Source organism: Branchiostoma lanceolatum, chromosome 16, assembly GCF_035083965.1.
Source record: "Branchiostoma lanceolatum isolate klBraLanc5 chromosome 16, klBraLanc5.hap2, whole genome shotgun sequence".
NCBI lineage: Eukaryota > Metazoa > Chordata > Leptocardii > Amphioxiformes > Branchiostomatidae > Branchiostoma > Branchiostoma lanceolatum.
In genome coordinates this window covers 6481746-6500013 of record NC_089737.1, presented here as the reverse complement: position 1 = coordinate 6500013, position 18268 = coordinate 6481746, and the positions used below count along the sequence as shown (strand labels likewise).

The 18268-nt window shown below is 39.7% G+C and overlaps 1 protein-coding gene across 2 annotated transcripts in view; it reads right to left on the bottom strand.

Annotated features, from left to right (window-relative positions):
- Window positions 1–2912: 2912 nt before the first annotated feature.
- LOC136422287 (rho GTPase-activating protein 39-like) overlaps window positions 2913–18268 on the bottom strand; it is a 41109-nt gene continuing 25753 nt past the window's right edge. For both annotated transcript variants that reach the window (XM_066409950.1, XM_066409951.1), the window contains 7 exons: window positions 7575–7665; window positions 6930–7071; window positions 6253–6395; window positions 5397–5495; window positions 4883–4980; window positions 4028–4260; window positions 2913–3732 (listed from right to left, as the gene is read on the bottom strand). In XM_066409950.1, the coding sequence (XP_066266047.1) occupies window positions 3298–3732; window positions 4028–4260; window positions 4883–4980; window positions 5397–5495; window positions 6253–6395; window positions 6930–7071; window positions 7575–7665 (1241 nt within the window). In that variant the 3' untranslated portion in view covers window positions 2913–3297. The remainder of the gene's footprint in view (window positions 3733–4027; window positions 4261–4882; window positions 4981–5396; window positions 5496–6252; window positions 6396–6929; window positions 7072–7574; window positions 7666–18268) is intronic.

Genomic DNA, 18268 nt, shown 5'->3' with positions numbered 1-18268 from the left:
TCTTTAAACATTACACAAGATGAGATATCAGTACATTAAAGAGGGCCTTTTGACTTCCAAATTACAAATCCTTCACCTTTAACCCCTGACCTGTGGGTCAGAGTTGACAACCTTTGTACATTGTTACAAACCGACATTGAACCAATGGATACCATCAAACGATATGTGAATTATTCAAATTAAAAAAACATTAATAAAAACAATGTTTATTTACAAGTACAGAAACAAATTCTATCATGATTTAAGGTTCTAATGATTTCCTTATTTTAAATCTATCCACAACAATTTCTCTTCACTCAGTTTCTGCACTAAACAAAAAAGAATCCAGACCATGATATGAAAATGACCACCAAAATTGTGTTCAAGTAAATACTTGCTCTTTCAAGTGTGACGTTACATTCTTTTAACAGCCATTTTATGTACGACTGAAAAATAATCGATTTACACTTAAACTGTAGCCATACATTTTAATTCTATTCCTATAACAATGCCTTCACTCCAAAATTTACAACTAACCATATCTTAACAACCAAAAAAGCAGAGTTGCAAATTCGTCCATTCTCTCGCAATTTGAGTATCAACAACTCTTGCGACACACCCAACTTATTTCCTTAAATATACAATTCCATACCTTCACAAAACTGCCATCTACATACCCACTCTTTTACAAACTTGCAGTAAAATATCTTCTATATCACCTCTTAATTATAAACTCTTCTAGCAGTCAAATTAAGTATCTATTTACATAAATATTCCATCTTGACAGAAAGTAGCCTTTGTGAAAAACAGGCTCTGTAATATTAATTTCATTGCTCCATTCTTAGTAAGTTTGAGGGTCATGCACAGTTTGAGTTAGAGCTTAAGTTTTTGTTAGCAGAAATCAGACAATAGTTCTGGCAAAACTGTAGGAATGACAGTGGTTTTCTTTGCACTAAATTCTACAATTGCTTCTTGTGTTTCTTATCCAAAAGTTCTGTTTCATGTGTCTGTATCATCTTTGTGTTTTCATACATCCATACAAAAATATCTGAAATTCTGCATGCATGAATTCATTTGCTGTCTGTAATGAGTTTCTATGACGTGAAACCGGCAGCCATGTTGGAAAACGCAGCCAAAGGACAGTACAATTCTTGAGACATACGTGCTACTTGATTTGGGCTTCTAAGACGTAAAGACAAGATCAACAGCTAAGAATTCTGCACGAGACACACACCTGTAAGGTTCTTTAATCTTAAGCTAAAAAGAAAAAATGGGAAAACTAGTAGTATATCTTTACTGTGGTTAACTTGCTGTTTTAGAGTGGTTAATTAAGAGTGATTGCTTTACTTTGGTTTAGTGAAAGTATTGCTTTACTTTGGTGTTTAAGCGTTAGTGCTGGCTAACTTTGGTTACAAGAAGCCACAAGGATGAATTTACATACTGTATCATACAATATAAACTACGCACAAAAAGTTCGGAAACTTAACTTTGGTCGATCATATTTCCGTTATTTTTTTACCGATTTCAATGTCTTACATATCATTTAAAAGCTTTTTCGATTTCCTTTCCCATGATGCCAAACTTATTGTGATTGCGAGTTCATGAAACGAGCATTAGGCCTGCTAAAGTGAGTGGGTCGAAGAAATAAAGTGCCCAGATTACCATGCTATAGTCAAACATGCTATTCCGTACATATTCTTCTGTTGATATGGACTTCTGTACGAGGGTATTGTGAAAAATCAACAAGAATAAACGAGACATATTCATGAAAGCTAAGTTTATTCTTTATCAAAACCAACAATCTGTGTCTTAGTAACGGGTTAGCAAGGAGTCTTAGTAACGGATGGCCCAGCCACGCGCTCACTACAGCACGGCACCTCCTTCTCATACTCGTCACCAGTCGCGCAATGCGATGCTGTTGGATAGCGTCCCATTCCTCCACCAGCAGTCGTCATAGGTCAGCTAGCGTTGTTCTCTCGGTCACTCTTGCACGGACAGCTCGCCCAAGCTGATCCCATAGATGTTCGATGGGGTCCAGGTCCGGGCTCTTAGAGGGCCACTCCATCCTCTCTACACCTGTATGCTGGAGATGGTCTGCGATTATCCCTCCCCGGTGTGGGCGGGCGTTATCATCTTGCAGCAAGGCAGTCGGCCCCATGTTATGGAGGAAAGGGATGGCCACCGGATCAAGCACTGTGTCACGATATCTTTCTGCATTGAGGGTTCCTGGTACAATGACAAGTCTTGTCTTTCCCCTGGAGGTAATGCCTCCCCATACCATGACGCTGACACCACCAAATGCTGTGGTGTAAACAATTGGATCGATGTGCTAAAAATAACCTTGGATGTTCTGTGTGCTAGAAATAACCTTGGATGGTCTGTGTTCTAGGGATAACCTTAGAACCCGGGGAAACAATATATTGAATCATCATCCGCGCCCATACCGATAGGATGTCACAGCGCGCGTATGACACCAAAAGGGAATTTTGGGCACTTTTTCTCTGTGACCCACTCACGTTATTAGTCCTGGTACTTGTTAGGTGGGTTTTCAATCACAATAAGTTTGGTATCATAGAAAAGGGAATTACATAAGCTTTATGATGATATACAATGCATTAAAATCGGTAAAAACACAACGGAGATATGATCAACCAAAGTTAAGTTTCCAAACTTTTTGTGCGTAGTTTAGTTCATCCTGTGTTGTCAGTGTGGCTATTACAGCAGCAGGTGCAGTTAGTGCCAGCTTAAGATTTCTAAGGCAAAAGTTTCTACTCATTATCAGTAGCATTCGTGCACTCAGAATGGAGAAATTCCTACAGGCCAGTGAGTATGCTGCAGTACAGCTAACCGCCAACAGGAGGCGGTTCTGTCACAAGCTAAGCCAGGCAGCTAATGATTGTTGAAAGACTTAGTCAGAACGTTCTTTCTTTAAAAAAACATTACCTGTACAACGACCCCTTAACATTGTCCAACACTCAAGTACTGTTTACATCATTGAGTGTAAATTGATGAGTGTTACCATGAAAAATTCACAGTGTACCAAGAATGATAGAATCGGCAGTGGAAACTCTAGAATGGATTAAGTATCAGTAAGTTTAAACAGCCTTAACCTTTTCCCTGCTGACGTAGCCTTCTAGCACCAAGTTTGTACTGCTTACAGAGTTAGGCAGCAGCGAGAAGGTTAAAGTACTACAGGCATGCGACAGTTGATTAAGAAAAACTGACAGTGTACCCTTTTTTTTCTTGAGATAGAATCGGCAGTAGAAACTCTAGAATGGATGTATACTTGAAGAAGTAGAAAGTCTTGAAGTACTTCAGCTACTCGACTCCGGACATGAATTCCGTGTCCATATTTAAGAGCAGCGTGCGAAGGAACGACATTTCCTTCCGCGTGTTCTCGAAGATCTCCCGGGGGTCGTCGGACTCACAGCGTAGACAGTTTGGCGCCATCACCATGGCCAGGTTGCTGGCGTCCATCTTGGTGACCTTGGAGTTCTCTGACCTTGCGAAGACCTGTAGGAAGTTGAGTAGGTAGCAGAGGACGAGGCGGTTGATTTCCGGTAGCGATTGGATGACCGCGATGGCGGCTTCCGGGTTGTCGTAACTGTCGACGCAGCGGCGGTAGTAGCTGGGTGGGATGAGGGGTTCGTAGAGCTCGCGGTACCAGAGCTTGAGGAGCGAGCCGGGCACGTGCGGGTCCATGATCTCGTTTGGCAGCTCCCACCTGTCCATCTGCACCTTCAGGGCATTGACCTAATAAGGAAAGGGGGAGGGGGGCAGAAAAATACCATTATTTTTACAATAGCTGTACCAGTATGTTATAAGTAAAGAAAAAAGCTTTGTCACGAAAGAGAAAGGCGTCAAACTTTTGTTCAAAGTCACTATACTTTGGAAAACCCAGCTCTTTTGGGATCTTTTTTGATAGTTTCTTGACAAATTTTGCTGCCCTGAAACTGAAACAATGAAACTGTTTTAATTTATTCTACACTGACAGAAAAACTAAAGAAATTGGCTGCAAAAAAATCATGAGTTGAAACACCATAATTACATCATCAATATCCCCAGGAACCCTGAAGATACCCTCGGTCCTCTCTCCTCCCAGCTTCAGCACCTCATTGGACAGCGTGGTCTGTATCCATGGTAACCGTCGCTCTGGATACCGCTGCTTCTGCATGTTCATGATGTCATCCAGGGTGTTGCCAAACATCGAGGGGTGGAAGATGTTGTGTTTCGCCTGGGCTACTTCGTCTATTGTTGGCTTCTTAAGGCCTTTTCTCGCACCTTCAAGGAAAAAAGACAACATTGCAAGAAAGATCATGGTACTTAGTCCTTAAAACCTGCAGTCTTAAGATCCCAACAGACTTTGTGTTTTTCTTTCTTTTATCTTTCTTTTACCTCAAAGAAAAACAGTGTGATTTCTCTGTTTCCATTTGTCTTTCCATTGTGTTTGTATTTTTAGAAAAATGTTTTGACTTCTTTAGTGTTTTGGAATCTGTGGAATACTTTTGGGACAGTGTCTTTCTTGCATATTGTCTGTGCCTCTATTTTGATCCCATGTCAACAACTTGTAAGAACAGCAATACCCTATGTTTCATTCTGTAAAAACTCCTCTGTTACCTCAGGTTCACATGAATACATAATAAGAGTATGTATTATAGGATAAAAGAACCCAACACACTTAACTAGAAGAGTAGGGGTGACCCAGTGTGCTAGGCCAAAAACGCGAGCCGTGGCAAGGTCACATTGCACTACCACCAGCTACTTGAAAAAGTATCATGCTTAGCGCTTTACCTCAATTGAGGATGACTGCTTAACCTTTTTATTGGGGTGGTACAAAGTAAAAGGTACATCTGTATTGCCGCCACCATTTCTACCCACAGTGAAGAATGTAAACTAGTCTGACCTGTTTTACATATCCTGTCCAGTTGTTTGTAGCAGTGCTGTGCGTACAGGCTGCGAGGGAACCCCTCAAGGTCATCGTCTGTCTCTGTCTCCAAGAACCTGGATGTGTAAAGAAACATGGATCTCATTGTTAAAGGTGCTCTGGAAGGTTGTGTGGGATCGTGTGGCGCAACAGCAGCGTGTTCGGCTCAGAACCTAGTGGTCCCGGGTTCGAATCCTGCTGTGCCACCGATCTTGTGGCCTTGGAAAATGCACTTTACACGACTTTCCCAACATGCCAGAATGGTCGTCATCAAGACCGTGGGCATTACAGGCAAGAAAAAAGTAAGAAACAAAGGAAAAACATGAATCTTATTGTTAACCTTTAGCACACTGAAGTAGCCATTTGGTACCCCATTCTCTATTGGTTATACAGTTAGACAGCAGGGAGAAGGTTAAGGGCCTCTTCTGTTTTAAAAGTTTGTCCATAAATATGACCATTTGAAAATGATGAAACTTCAGCTCCCAGTGCTTACCTGTAGATGTATCCCTCCAGGTAGGACTGGAACTTTGCTGTAGGAGGGAAGAAAGCCAGGCAGATGGCCATCAGCTCCCAGCCTTTCTGCAGACTCTCACTGTAGGGGGAGGAGAAACACAGTGTCAATACCATCTTTCATTTCATTTTATTTTATTTCTACTCACTATAGGTCACCATAAGACAAGCTCAAAAGCTACTTAAGCTTAAGGGTTACTAAAACTTAAATGATAACTGGGTGAGATACTGTAAATGCAGAAATGTTTGCAGTGGTTTAATGTTTGTAGTTTTCGAGGCGAACTCTTCAGCGCAAACTTTAAACCACCGCAAAACTTTTTGCCCATCTATGGCTGTAGCGCTACTATTGTTACAAACACGAACTTAAAACCACCGCGAACATGCCATTTTCTCCCTACCGTGAAATAAAAACTATGCGAACTTAAATGCATTTACGGTAGATGGGAGAGTAGGAGTGAAGTTACTCAAGTAGTTTAAACAGTGGGTTTTGAAGTAGATTCACCAACATGTTGCATACGATGTACCTTACAAGAAGCTTTTCCATAACAACATGGACAGACACTTTCTACAATACATACAGGTTCAATGTCACTGCAAAAACTGCAAAGATAAATATCCATGAATATCTACATCGATGTCCATCCAGGTAATAAGATACGCCAAAAAAGCAGTTACTCAAGCAACTGGGTATGATTTTGGAAACGGTCAGACATTTCAAGTAGCATCCACTACCTCTGTATGATTCTGTGGATGCTACTTGAAACGTCTAACCGTTTCCAAAATCATATCCAGTTGCTTGAGTTGGCATAACCATGAAATTTGAAAAATGATTGGCGTACATTTTCTTGTTGTCGGAGGTCTGTCGGATGACCTGGATGTAGACCTCGTCCCGCAGGCCCTGGATGGTCCAGCCGCGCGTCGTGATGTCCAGCGCTACGCTCATCTGGTCAATCTTCTTCACTGTACGGTCAGACATGAAAATCTGCCGAGAGAAGAGAAACATTTGACCTCCAGTTTAATGTTCATCTGGCCAACTCACTTTACCAGATGATTTTACCTTTATTGTCAAAAATGACACGATAATCTGACAAGAAAACAGAATTGAACATTTCCCCTATTATGAAACTTCCCTTCCCAAATTTGATATAGTCAAGTGTCAGAAATTTCATATTTCCCAACACCAAAATACAGGAGACATAATCTGTATGAAAATAAGTGAAAATAATATTGAATCAGTTTAGCTCACTGAAGACATCTATGTATAGAGTATTTACAGGTTCGTCGTACAGCTTTTTTCGACTAGAGCAACGAACAGTGGACCACGGCTTAATGTCCCATCCTAAGGACTGCAACCCTTTCCGGTAGCGTGCATGTCGGATGAGCGGCACAGCCGGAACTCAAACTCACGACTTCTTGGTCCAGAGGCAGGGTCACTTACCATTAAACTACACAAGCTACTGTGTGTAGAATCTTCAAGAAATAAGAGTGGGAATCTTAAATTTCCGGCAAGACTGACCTGTATGAGCCTGAAGACTTCCACAGCCTCCTTCTTCACCGTCTTGTCTCGAGTCATGATCATCGGCTTCTTGATGGGGTCCTTCGTCCACGTCAACATGGTCGCTATGGAAACCGGTTTCCTAAACAGGCCTTTTTTATGTCTAAAACAGGAGGAAACAGTTATTAAGTGCATCCATTAGGAATCTACAATATGGCTATTCCTAGCACCTCATTCTCTATTAGTTACAAAGTTAGGCACCAGGGAGAAGGGGAAATAATGTTTCATGTACTTGCAATTAGCCTATGGGCAAGAACTTGCAATAAACTTATTATTGTTATTACTTGTCAAAAGCCTTTTCTTTTGACCAAGGTCTCAAAAATACTACCACATAAAAAAAAACATTCCTATTGTCCAAACTGCCAATTTTTGGCAACAAAACAAGGATAACATACAGGAAATATTTTTTCATCCATTGACGGTTTCATGCACCAACCATAGGGTCGATTTATTGACAATTCATTCAAGCTTAGAACATCAAGCCCCTGGTAAACTAACTTTTGACACAAGTTGCCTCAAAAATCACAACTCTTCTCTTGTTTGTTTGTTTTTTCGTCGTTCATTAATTCATTTATTTATTCAATCCTTTCCTCCCTCCCATCTCACCTGTTGAAGTTGTCCTTAGCGTAACTCATGATGTCCACGTCTCCTTGTGGCTTCTTGGCCTTCAACAGCGACCCTAACGACCTTGAAGGACCTGAAGAAAGACACAAGATTCAAGATTCAAGACAAGTCAGTCATTTTCAATCAAGACTCCAAGCTTGTGGAAAAAAATTCCCACAACATGCTCTTGTGTATCTAATAAGATTCCTGAGAAATGGATCTTTTCTAATCTAATAACGCAATTGCTTGTGCCACAGGAACTGTGTTAATTGCTACTACTCTTAGATTGATGTTTATCAATACAATAAGACAAAGTTTCCCACCAGTCCTTTCTTATTGTGTGTTATAGTATGGAAACTGCTTTCTCTACTTAGCACTCAGCACTTACGAGAAAATGTTTGGGAGTTAATAAACAAACACCGATACCAGTAAACTGTAAATGCATTTTAGTTTGCATGGTTTTTATTTAGCGCTAAGGCGAAAATGGGGTGTTCGCAGTGGTTTTAAGTTTGCGGTAGCGCTATAGTCACATACAGTATTGGACAAAAATGTTTGCGGTGGTTTTAAGTTCGTGGTGAAACGGTCGCCGCAAAAACCACAAACATAAAACCACCGGCATAAAACATTTCTGCATTTACAGTAACTAGCTGCATGTAGTGGTTTGTGTGGAAATGGACACCCCCCTCCCCTATAAACCGAAAGGTGTGTTAAGGATTTTAAGTTTTGATTTAAATATTGTATGCGAAAGGCTAAATCAAGACTAAATCGAGGTATACCATATCCTTTGTAAGTAGGTACATGTAGTATTCTAATTGACAGTGGTGCCAATGCATGGTCCAAAATATAGGCTTTGAAAAACTACAAGTAACTATCCCATTTCTGACAGAGGGAAATTTAGAGCTCTGACAAGTACTGACGCAAAGCTCTCTGCTCTAACAGAAGTGTCGTAACCAAGTGAAGCACACAAATTGCTCTTATTTAGGGTGGCGTCAATGGTCCAAAAGGCATATTTGGAAACACTACTTGCCACATTTCTGACAGAAGATAATTCAGAGTTCCCGTAAGTACTAATGCTGAGTTCTTTTCCCCCCACAGAAGTGGCTTAATCAAGTGTAATACACGAAAAGTGTTCTGATGGACAGTGGCGTCAATGGTCCAAAAGGCATATTTCGAAAACTGACTGCCCCATTTCTGACAGACAGAAATTTAGAGTTCCCATAGGTAGACCTGCAGACTTCTTTGCCTCCACAGAAGTGGCGTAATCAAGTGTAATACACGACAAGTGCTCTGATGGACGGTGGCGTCAATGGTCCAAAAGGCATATTTCGAAAACTGACTGCCTATTTTTGACAGGGATCTACATGTAGAGCTCCAGTAAGTAGTGCTGCAGAGTTATTTTCCCCAACAGAAGTGGCGTAATCAAGTGAAGTACATGAAGTGTTCTGACTGAAAATGGCGTGAAAAGTCCAAAAGGCACATTTGACTGCCCATTTCTGACAGAAAGAAATTTAGAGTTCCCATAAGTAAGTGCTGCCCCCACAGAAGTGGCATAATCATATTTTCCAAGCAGAGGTTTTAGTCAGGGGAGTAGTAGTGGCCGTTTTTTTTTTACGTTGGCCTCCCGTAATGGGAAGCCAACGTAAAAAAACTCGGCCACTACTACCCCCCGACCAAAACCTCTGCTTGCATGGAGAATATCAAGTGAAGTACAGTACATAAAATATTCTGACTGAAAATGGCGTGAAAGATCCAAAAGGCACATTCGACCGCCCATTTCTGACAGAAATAAATTTAGAGTTCCCCTAAGTAGAGCTGCAAGAGTTCTTTCCCCCCACAGAAGTGGCGTTATCAAGTGAAGTACATGTAGAGTTGTGATTGATGGCACAGATAGTGGCAGATGTCCGCTCTCCTGACACTGGGGTTAGATGGAGGAGGTGAGATAATTCACCATCATCCGTTACCAGCAGACACCTCGGCAAGGGGCCAAGTCTGATACTCTTCTGTGTGAACCTACTGCATTCAACATGGCCTTAAAAACAGACAGAATTGGCTATGATCCAGCACAGCTTGAAATGGGATATTAAAACAGGAGGTTTCGCTGCAGTACCACACAAAGCTGCTAGGGGACCCATAATCTAATCGTTTTTTCCTATCACCAACTCTACCAATATACCATCATCAAGAGAAGTTGTGACAACTTCTCGAGTTATACTGTCCACAAACAAACAAACAAACAAAAAAACAGACACATGCAGCCAAAAACATTTAAGGTTAAAGGTTTAGGCACTGAACGATGCTACTAAAAGTTCTAAAACCTCTTAAGAAGGGGCTCTGTATATAGTACCTTTCACAGAAAATCAAAGGTCACAATTTCATGAAAGAGACTCTGAAGACAGAAAGACTTTTAAAGTCTTCTTGATGTGGTGTTAAACTTAAAATCTTTGATAAACCAAAGTACCTTCAAGTGGCCAACAGACAACCTGGTAATTTATCTTATCTTAACTGGGATCTCCACGCTAAAAGAAGATGAGCAAGAATCACCAAAAGTAAAGATAAAAAACTATCCCCCTCCCTGTAATTAAGCAATAAAACAATTACCCCAAAGTCTAGACTTTCCAGAACATTTCAAGACACAAAGAGGGGGTAAAATGTAAAAGAAGGGCGGTCCAAAATGTATTCAAATGTACCCCCCTAAACTATGATGGAATAGCCTATAGAGTCATACAGTTATACAATCACAACTTGACACCGTGGCACTACATTTTGGTCTATTCAATACTCAACTTCTTTAGTAACAAGGTTGGAAATTTGTGTCTTTTCTTATTCTGTGCACTTGTATCAATACAATGTAAGTCTGAGCCATCTTGTAGTAGTTACATAGCATGACAATGCCCCCACAATCCCTGTTCTCAGCAGAATAGCACACTTTTGTGTCATGTTCTTGGCAGGATGAAAGGCTGTGTATAATGTCTGTAATTACGTGGTGAAACCTGTCATTTTCTCAGTCACAATCCTGCATACCACCGCAGATGCCAACAACTTGCCTTTCCTTTTGTTGTACAGACATGCATGGGTTTGTTTTGCTGTTGTTACAATTGTTCCACAAAAAAAAGAATGACCAAAGAAACTAGTATATCCGAATTATAGCCTAAATATCCAATTATCGACAAAAATGCATACGATCTAGAAAAAGTCAATGGTGGTAGTAGAACTTGGCCTAAGGAATAAACAATTAAGAATAAGATCTGGAGTCAAATCCAGCAATTCATCGAAAGAATCTTCACAATGTTGTTAATTTTCTATATGGCCTTGGCATAGCTTACATGTAGGTTTGCTGCATAGGGGTCTGTATGGGGGTCTTGAGAACAGTTCCCGGTAAATTTGGTACGGCTCTGTATGCCTTTTTACGTTAACATCTTTTTTACGTCTTTACGTTAACTGTAACAGTGTGGTTCAATCGCCACTAATTACTGACCAGTCTAACTGGTCCGAATCTTTTAGCCTTGTGGTTAGTGCGTTGGGTTTGTGTGCTGACCGCCTGGGTTTGATTCCCGGGAGCCAGGAGACTGTGCTACTCGCCTTGTGCGTTTCAGAACTTTTAAACTCTCTCTTTTGCATTACTATGTACTATACTTTTAAACCAGAGACTTTTGATACTGGTTGGCCCTTTTGATACTACCTTGCCACCAATAGATCTACTTGGAGATTACTACACTTTAGGGAATTAGAGGAGTTAACTATGAATTACGTACATGTAGGATCAAAACTGCACCTGATAACACAGAAAAACATGCAGAATCCCTACATAGTCAGGAACAGAAGAGCCACTACCATTGTCTGTATCTCAGGGTCTGGTTTTGATAAACAGCCTGCCATATTTACAGATAGGCCTTGAGCTGAGATGCACTCTGCACTAACCTTGAACTCTGGAAATATTTGGGCCAAAGCAAATATATTCAGTGGTTTGAGAAATCACTGGCTTTGTTTTTGGTTTTATGTCAAGGGTTTGTCAATCTCTGTATGGTTTTGCCCAACAGCCACAAAATCCACACATACATGTATCATGATTAATAGTAAAATGTTTGCGGTGGTTTTATTTTTGTGGTGACGTCTCCATTGAAAATCATGACATTGCGAATATTTGTTTCAAATTCATTACTACTGTACTACAGAATTGTTTCAAACACAAATTTAAAACACTGCAAAAAAACTCCTACAGCAAAATTAAGTTCCCAGGAAAATATTTGAACCTACAGTACTTCAAGTACTATACTGTATAATGTAAACATCTCTTTCCAAAATATATATGAACAACTTTGAAACACTTTTAAATGTGTAATGTCTTGTGTGTAAACCTACTTTATGTACTGCTACAATGCCTTTTTTATCAATAAACCATTTGATGACAAATCTAAACCAACATGTTGAATTGTAACAGCCCTATACAATGATTGATAGAAGCAGAGTGGCCACAAGTATTTCCGACATGTTGGTAGAATTTGATATTTCGCTACAGGGGTCATTCTAGGGTTTCCTGGCTGTCAAAAACTGCAAATGTGGTCGGAAATCCAGGAACTTGAAGAACTCAGAGAGAACTCAGCACCAGAATATGATATGGTGCCATCAATCATGTGAAAGATGAGGCAAACACAATCATTTTTCCAAGAATGCCAAACACTCACTGCCATGTGTTGAAAGAAATATATACACATTTGTATGTAGCTTTATTGCTGTATCTACATTTCATATGTACAAAATAATTAAACAATTTGTATTTCTATTGGGATAACTTTTCCAATCAGGACAAAAACAAAAATACCTTAATGAAATTTAAAAAAACTGATTAAATCCTTCAACCTTTTTTAGTTTTTGAGTGCTATAATCATGTATGTAAACGAATTGCAAATACGCAATGTGGAAATATCATTCTCACAAACCTAACAGTTCAACTATAAAAGAGCTGCAAAAAGTTCAATGATTTTTTTCATAACTGTATTTTTCAGTAATATAACTCAGTAACTGTGTCTTCTGTACTGTAAAATATGTGGTGTCACCTTCAAAATGTGAAGCCCATCCAGGAAAAGACAACATAACATGAACATCACATGTCCCACCACAAACACAGCTGCAAGTGGGTGGGACCAGTTTTCACAGGAATATCATATCTATCAACCAGTTTCAACTTTCTACAGGTGGAACAAAAATTAAAACTTTCTGAAAAACCTTTACACTAAAAATTTCGGTAATGGTTGGCTAAGGACTTCTGTTTGCTTGTTTGTTTATTTGTCTGTTTGTTTAGCAAAACACACCAGTTTTGTACAGTAAGTACAAACTGCAAAAAAACGGAATGTACGTTATTATCTACTCATAATGGTATCGACCCCTCCGCTTTTCAATAAGTGTGGTGGGATCTTTAACATGCTAGTTGTGAGGCTCTTAAAATGGGTTGGTCTAAAAAGAAATACCATGTACTGAATGTATGGACAGTGAATACTTCTTATTAGCAAAATATGTATTTCAGGGTTCATTGTATTTTCTCATAAATCTAAAATCACAATAACTTTAAAATTTTCAAGACTATAATTTCTCCAACTATAATTATAAATATTTTAAAATTAATTTTTTTTTTAAAACTAAGAATGACATTATCATCTGATAGCATTCCTTCTTCTTTGGACATCTCTGAGAATCAATTAGACCTTTGTGGTGGCCTGACATGGGAAAATATGGCGGAACAGATGGTGGGATGATTGAAAGGTCAGCGACCAATGACAAAGGTCGACTCTGTCACACCACAGGCTCTCTACATGTTTTTCTTTAATAGCTGATTTTTGAATGGTTCAGTGTTTTCTTAAAGCCTGACACTTACGCACTGTACTAAGTGACACCATCCACATGTATTTGTCATTTTTAGCAAGTAATGAGTTCCAAAAGTGTCCATATGCAGGGCACGAACTAGTGGGTGCATGTGCACCTTTGTGCACCCAAAATTGGAGCTAATTATGTTTTGCTGACTTTAAACTTTAGTTTATGTGGTGCACCCAAAATTCTTTCTGTGCACCTAATTTTGTTGGTTGAGTGCACCAGTGCACCTATTTCCAAAAATGAATTTCGAGCCCTGAAAAAAGAGCTATTTATCGCTACATGTAACTCTTCCATTTTCAAACAATATAGAGATAGGGCGAATTGTTCTGTATTGTCTAGTTTTGGAAATGATCATATATTGACATTGACATTTGGCAGGGTACCAGTATATGTGGGAGGTTAATATGATAAATGACTTCAGTAATGGAAAAACCTTGTCTTTGGTAATGACCTTGGTAAATGGGACCACTATATCATTTGACCCTGTAATAGGGGTCAACAATACATGGAGATATTTCTTTCATACTTCAGAAATCCCACATTGAGTTGGTGTCAGCCCAACATCTGGCTTGGCAAGAAGTTAGTCCTTTTCAGGAAGAGAAAAAAAATTAGAAATGGTGCAAATGGGGTGAAAGTTTCTTCTAGAAATTAGCCAACTACAGAAGGACAAGTTAGAACTACTACTACTAGTATGTTTAATGTTTCAGGAACCCCTTTAAAATCTTACTGGAGGTAGAAAGATGTGTTTTCACAAAAGACCCTTTTTTCATATTACCCAGCTGAAATGAACTATACGACACCAGTGTGTAACGTATAAATCATGCAAATTGGGTCCTCATTAGCATAACTCACATTCCATTGTATTCACCTTTTCTAAAGCTACATGCACCTCCAAAATGCCAACCATAGCATTTAACGTGAGGGAAAAATGAATGTGCTGCATAAATTATTCAAATGAGGTCCTCATGAGCATAACGCACATTCCATTTTGTTGTACCATGTCAACTCAGGCATGTTGCACAATATATGACCCTGAAAAGTACAAGAAGTTACGCCCCCTGCAAAGGTTCATCTGTATGAAGACAAAGTCTGTTTTTAAAGCACGGTTGTGTAAGTAGGGCTAAGTACAACTCCAACCATAGTGAGGAGTGAATTACAGTTTACACAAGATCAGCTGGTCTATTGTTCAGTGTTTGCCAACTTCAAAACTTGATGGAAAAGTAAACAGTGACCTCATGCCTACAACATTTATTTTGTGTACGCACTGCACAAATGACCCCCATTATGAAATGACCTAGTCCAATCATAGGCAAAAATATGGAAGAAATTGGATGATACCACTTTGAATTACAGAATACACAGCAATCTCCATCGTTTGGCTAGAATTTAAGATTTTAAACACTTGGCCACCTGCAAAAGCTTTCCACAACACCAGGCACTCAAGGGATGCATGCCTGCCTTTTGTATACACAGGGCTTCTACAACTTGAGACTGGAAAAATGTAAAATCAATTTGGAGGGTGAAATTCAACCCCTTTGCAGATTATGGCTGATGATAATAGATTCTCAGATCCACCTGTTTCAAGTGACAGGCATTTTTTTAAAAATCAGAAGTACCACTTTTGTTAGTATTATGAAAAGTACTGTAGATTGTGAAACTTTTGCAGTGGTTTGATTTTCGCAGTTTTCACCATGGTCGCTTCACCACAAATTCATGGCATCGCGAATATGTCTCCATTATATGACTACTGTTACAGTACTACATCATTGTTTCAACCACGTATTTATAACAAAGCAAAATCTCATTTTCCCTTCTACCGCGAAATTAGACCACTGCAAAACGAAATGAATTTACAGTATGATGATATGTGACTACCATTTTGGAAGGCAAATACAAGAAACAGAAGGCTATCAGAAAACGATGCTTTCTTATATGAATATATGAGCTACTGTACAACCACGAATTCATAACACAGCGAAAAAGTCTTTTTCCCTTCTACCAAGAAATACTACCACCGCAAATTAAGGTACTATGATTCGTAACTGACGATCTTAAAAGGCAAACATTTTGAGGGCTGTCCGAAAATAGGTACCCATCAGAAAGAGGTAAGAATCTCCCCCTCTGCTTGGGGTAATAAGTTTAAAGTCCAGGGAAGGCGAAACCTTCACAGGAAGTTGTGGAAGATGACATCATCACCCTGCCCCCCTCCCATACCTCCTAACCAAACAAACAGCCTGTTTCCTGGAGCATGGGTTTGCACAGGACTTTCGTGTGCATTTCAGTCATCGGGATCAAATATCACAACACCTGCTGGGGTGCAGGTCAGTTTGGATTGCAGACAGAACTGTTAAACTGCTTTTGAGTGTTGTAAATTTGCATCAGCAGAAAATGTACACTGAGACACAACATGACTTACTGTAAATGCATTTTAAGTTTGCGTTTTTCTCATTTCACGGTAGGGAGAAAATGGAGTGTTCGCAGTAGTCTTAAGTTTGCGTTTGAAACAATAGTGGTGCTACAGTTATAGAGTGGGTAAAAAGTTTCATGGTGGTTGTAACTTCACACTGAAGAGTGAGTGCACTGCGAAAACCGCGAACATTTCTGCATTTACAGTACTTCTTCGACAAATATGAATTTAAAAAAATTGAGCAATCTAACAAGACATTTTACGTACTGGTTTCTTCAAAATTCCAATAGCAACATATCTCATATTAAGGCCTACATTTGAAACAAAATTCTTGCTGTCTATTTTGACATTATGGCTCTATTTCTATCATCATATGATACTGTATACTGTACATGTTTACGTAATATTGTATAGAACGAGAAGTTTAAGTTAAAAAATCTATTGAAATTTTCAATTCACTAATACCACAGCAAATTTTACACAACAATCTTTTATTGTTCTGGCTTCTGCACTTTTCTGTGTCCAGATGGTTCCAATTAAGTGATAGGGGAGGGCAGGGTGTACTAATGAGGGACATTTCCAGATCTGTGCTCCTTTTTTCTCCCCCTGTGGTCCTGCTGGGTGGATCGACCCCACATGTTGTTCTACCCATCAAGGTCACAGAACAAGGTATTTATCACTGACCCCTGGGGTTATTGAAAGGTCAGGTCTAAACAAATATCAACTCATGCAAAATAAACCTTTCATGATTTCAAAGAAATTTTGTCAGGGAGTCTTAAAATCATGAAGAAGAAAAATTTCTATTTTCTAATGATGCAATAGCACATTTTTAGGGTATGGAAAATTTTTGATGATGTGGTTTAATTGGGCCAGATGTCAGAAATATAACCTTCTCCCTACTATCGAACCCCATAACCAATACAGATTTGGTACCAAATTGCTACCTTAGCAGGCAGGAGGTTAAAAGCTTTGGGTGAAGATGCTGTGGTACATTTAACATCTGTAGGATGCCAAATTTAACTAGGCATAAAATGAGAAAACCAAAATTACATATTTTTCATTGTTTCCAATAAATCGGTTCATTCTATGGTACTCTTGTTTTCTATTATATTTTCCAAATCATGTGAACAAGTTGATAACTTTCATTTTGTGGTCCTCGGATTAACTAGAAAAGAACATTTGCCCTAAACCCTAAGCTATAGTCAACAGGACATTCACTTTACCCCAATTCAAGCTGGAGTTTTTCATACTGTAACATCTTAATGTGCCTGTTTAGTTCTTTGATCTCCCTAATGGGGCCTCACCAAATGTAGAGTACTAAATTTTTACAGGCACACAAATCTCTGAACGACCCTACGAGGACCACACTAAAACTATGAGAGTGAAGCGACCTATCGTCTTGATTAAAACTTGTCTTTTATTGTTTCCTTCCAGAGAAATATGAAGAGATAAACTCCATTACTTCAGCCTGCCTGTATCCAACATACTGTAAATCTTAAAACCTTCGCGGTCTTTTTATTTTCGCAGTAACCACTCCACTGCGAATTCATAACACCATGAATATGTGTTACAATGTTTTATCGCTGTACTACAGAATAGTTTCAACCACAAACACAGCGAAAAACCTTATTTTCCCTCCCACCGTGAAATAAAACCACTGCAAAAGTAAATGACTTTACAGTAAAGACCTGAGGGCACAGTCTCTCCCACAGCACACTGCAGGGCGATTACCTAGTCAGTAAATTGGTCTGCCCTGCCCAACCTTATAGTCTGCCTGGTACCAAAGACCAAAACGACAATGCTAGACAGCTTCCTCGACTCAATTCTTACCGGTCCGAGGCAAGATTCCAACCGGTCCGAGGCATGATTCCAACCAGTCCGAGGCATTTCCAACCGGTCCGCGATATATTTCCTTACGTGCTGCGGTAGAATTCCAACCACTCCGCGCCCGTGAGAATTTCCTGCCCTACGCGCTGCCCTGCGCTGCGCTCCTCGACAGAATTTCCTGCCCTACGCGCTGCCCTGCGCTGCGTTTCTCGACAGAATTTCCTTTCGCGCTACGGACCTGTCTCGCAGGACAATCCTACGGTGGCAAAAGTTCAAGTTGGCCACGGTTTTTTTTAGTCCTTTCAGCATATCGCATGATCGAGTTATTTGATGAAAGTTCATACATGGACAACACAGACTACTGGTAACAGATTGGTCCTATAATCCCGTTTGGACATGATAGCATTTCCATAACATTCGATTTTATTCATGGCTGGGGCTATAACAGGATTTTCCCGTGACTGAACAAGAATATCTTTTGTATGTTTCTGTCAATGAATTTTATGGCCAATATTTAAATGTGCATATTACACAACATTGTTTTGTGGTGAAAGTGCCTGGGTTGCCAATTTGACCTTATCTCCGTAGCCGACTCCCT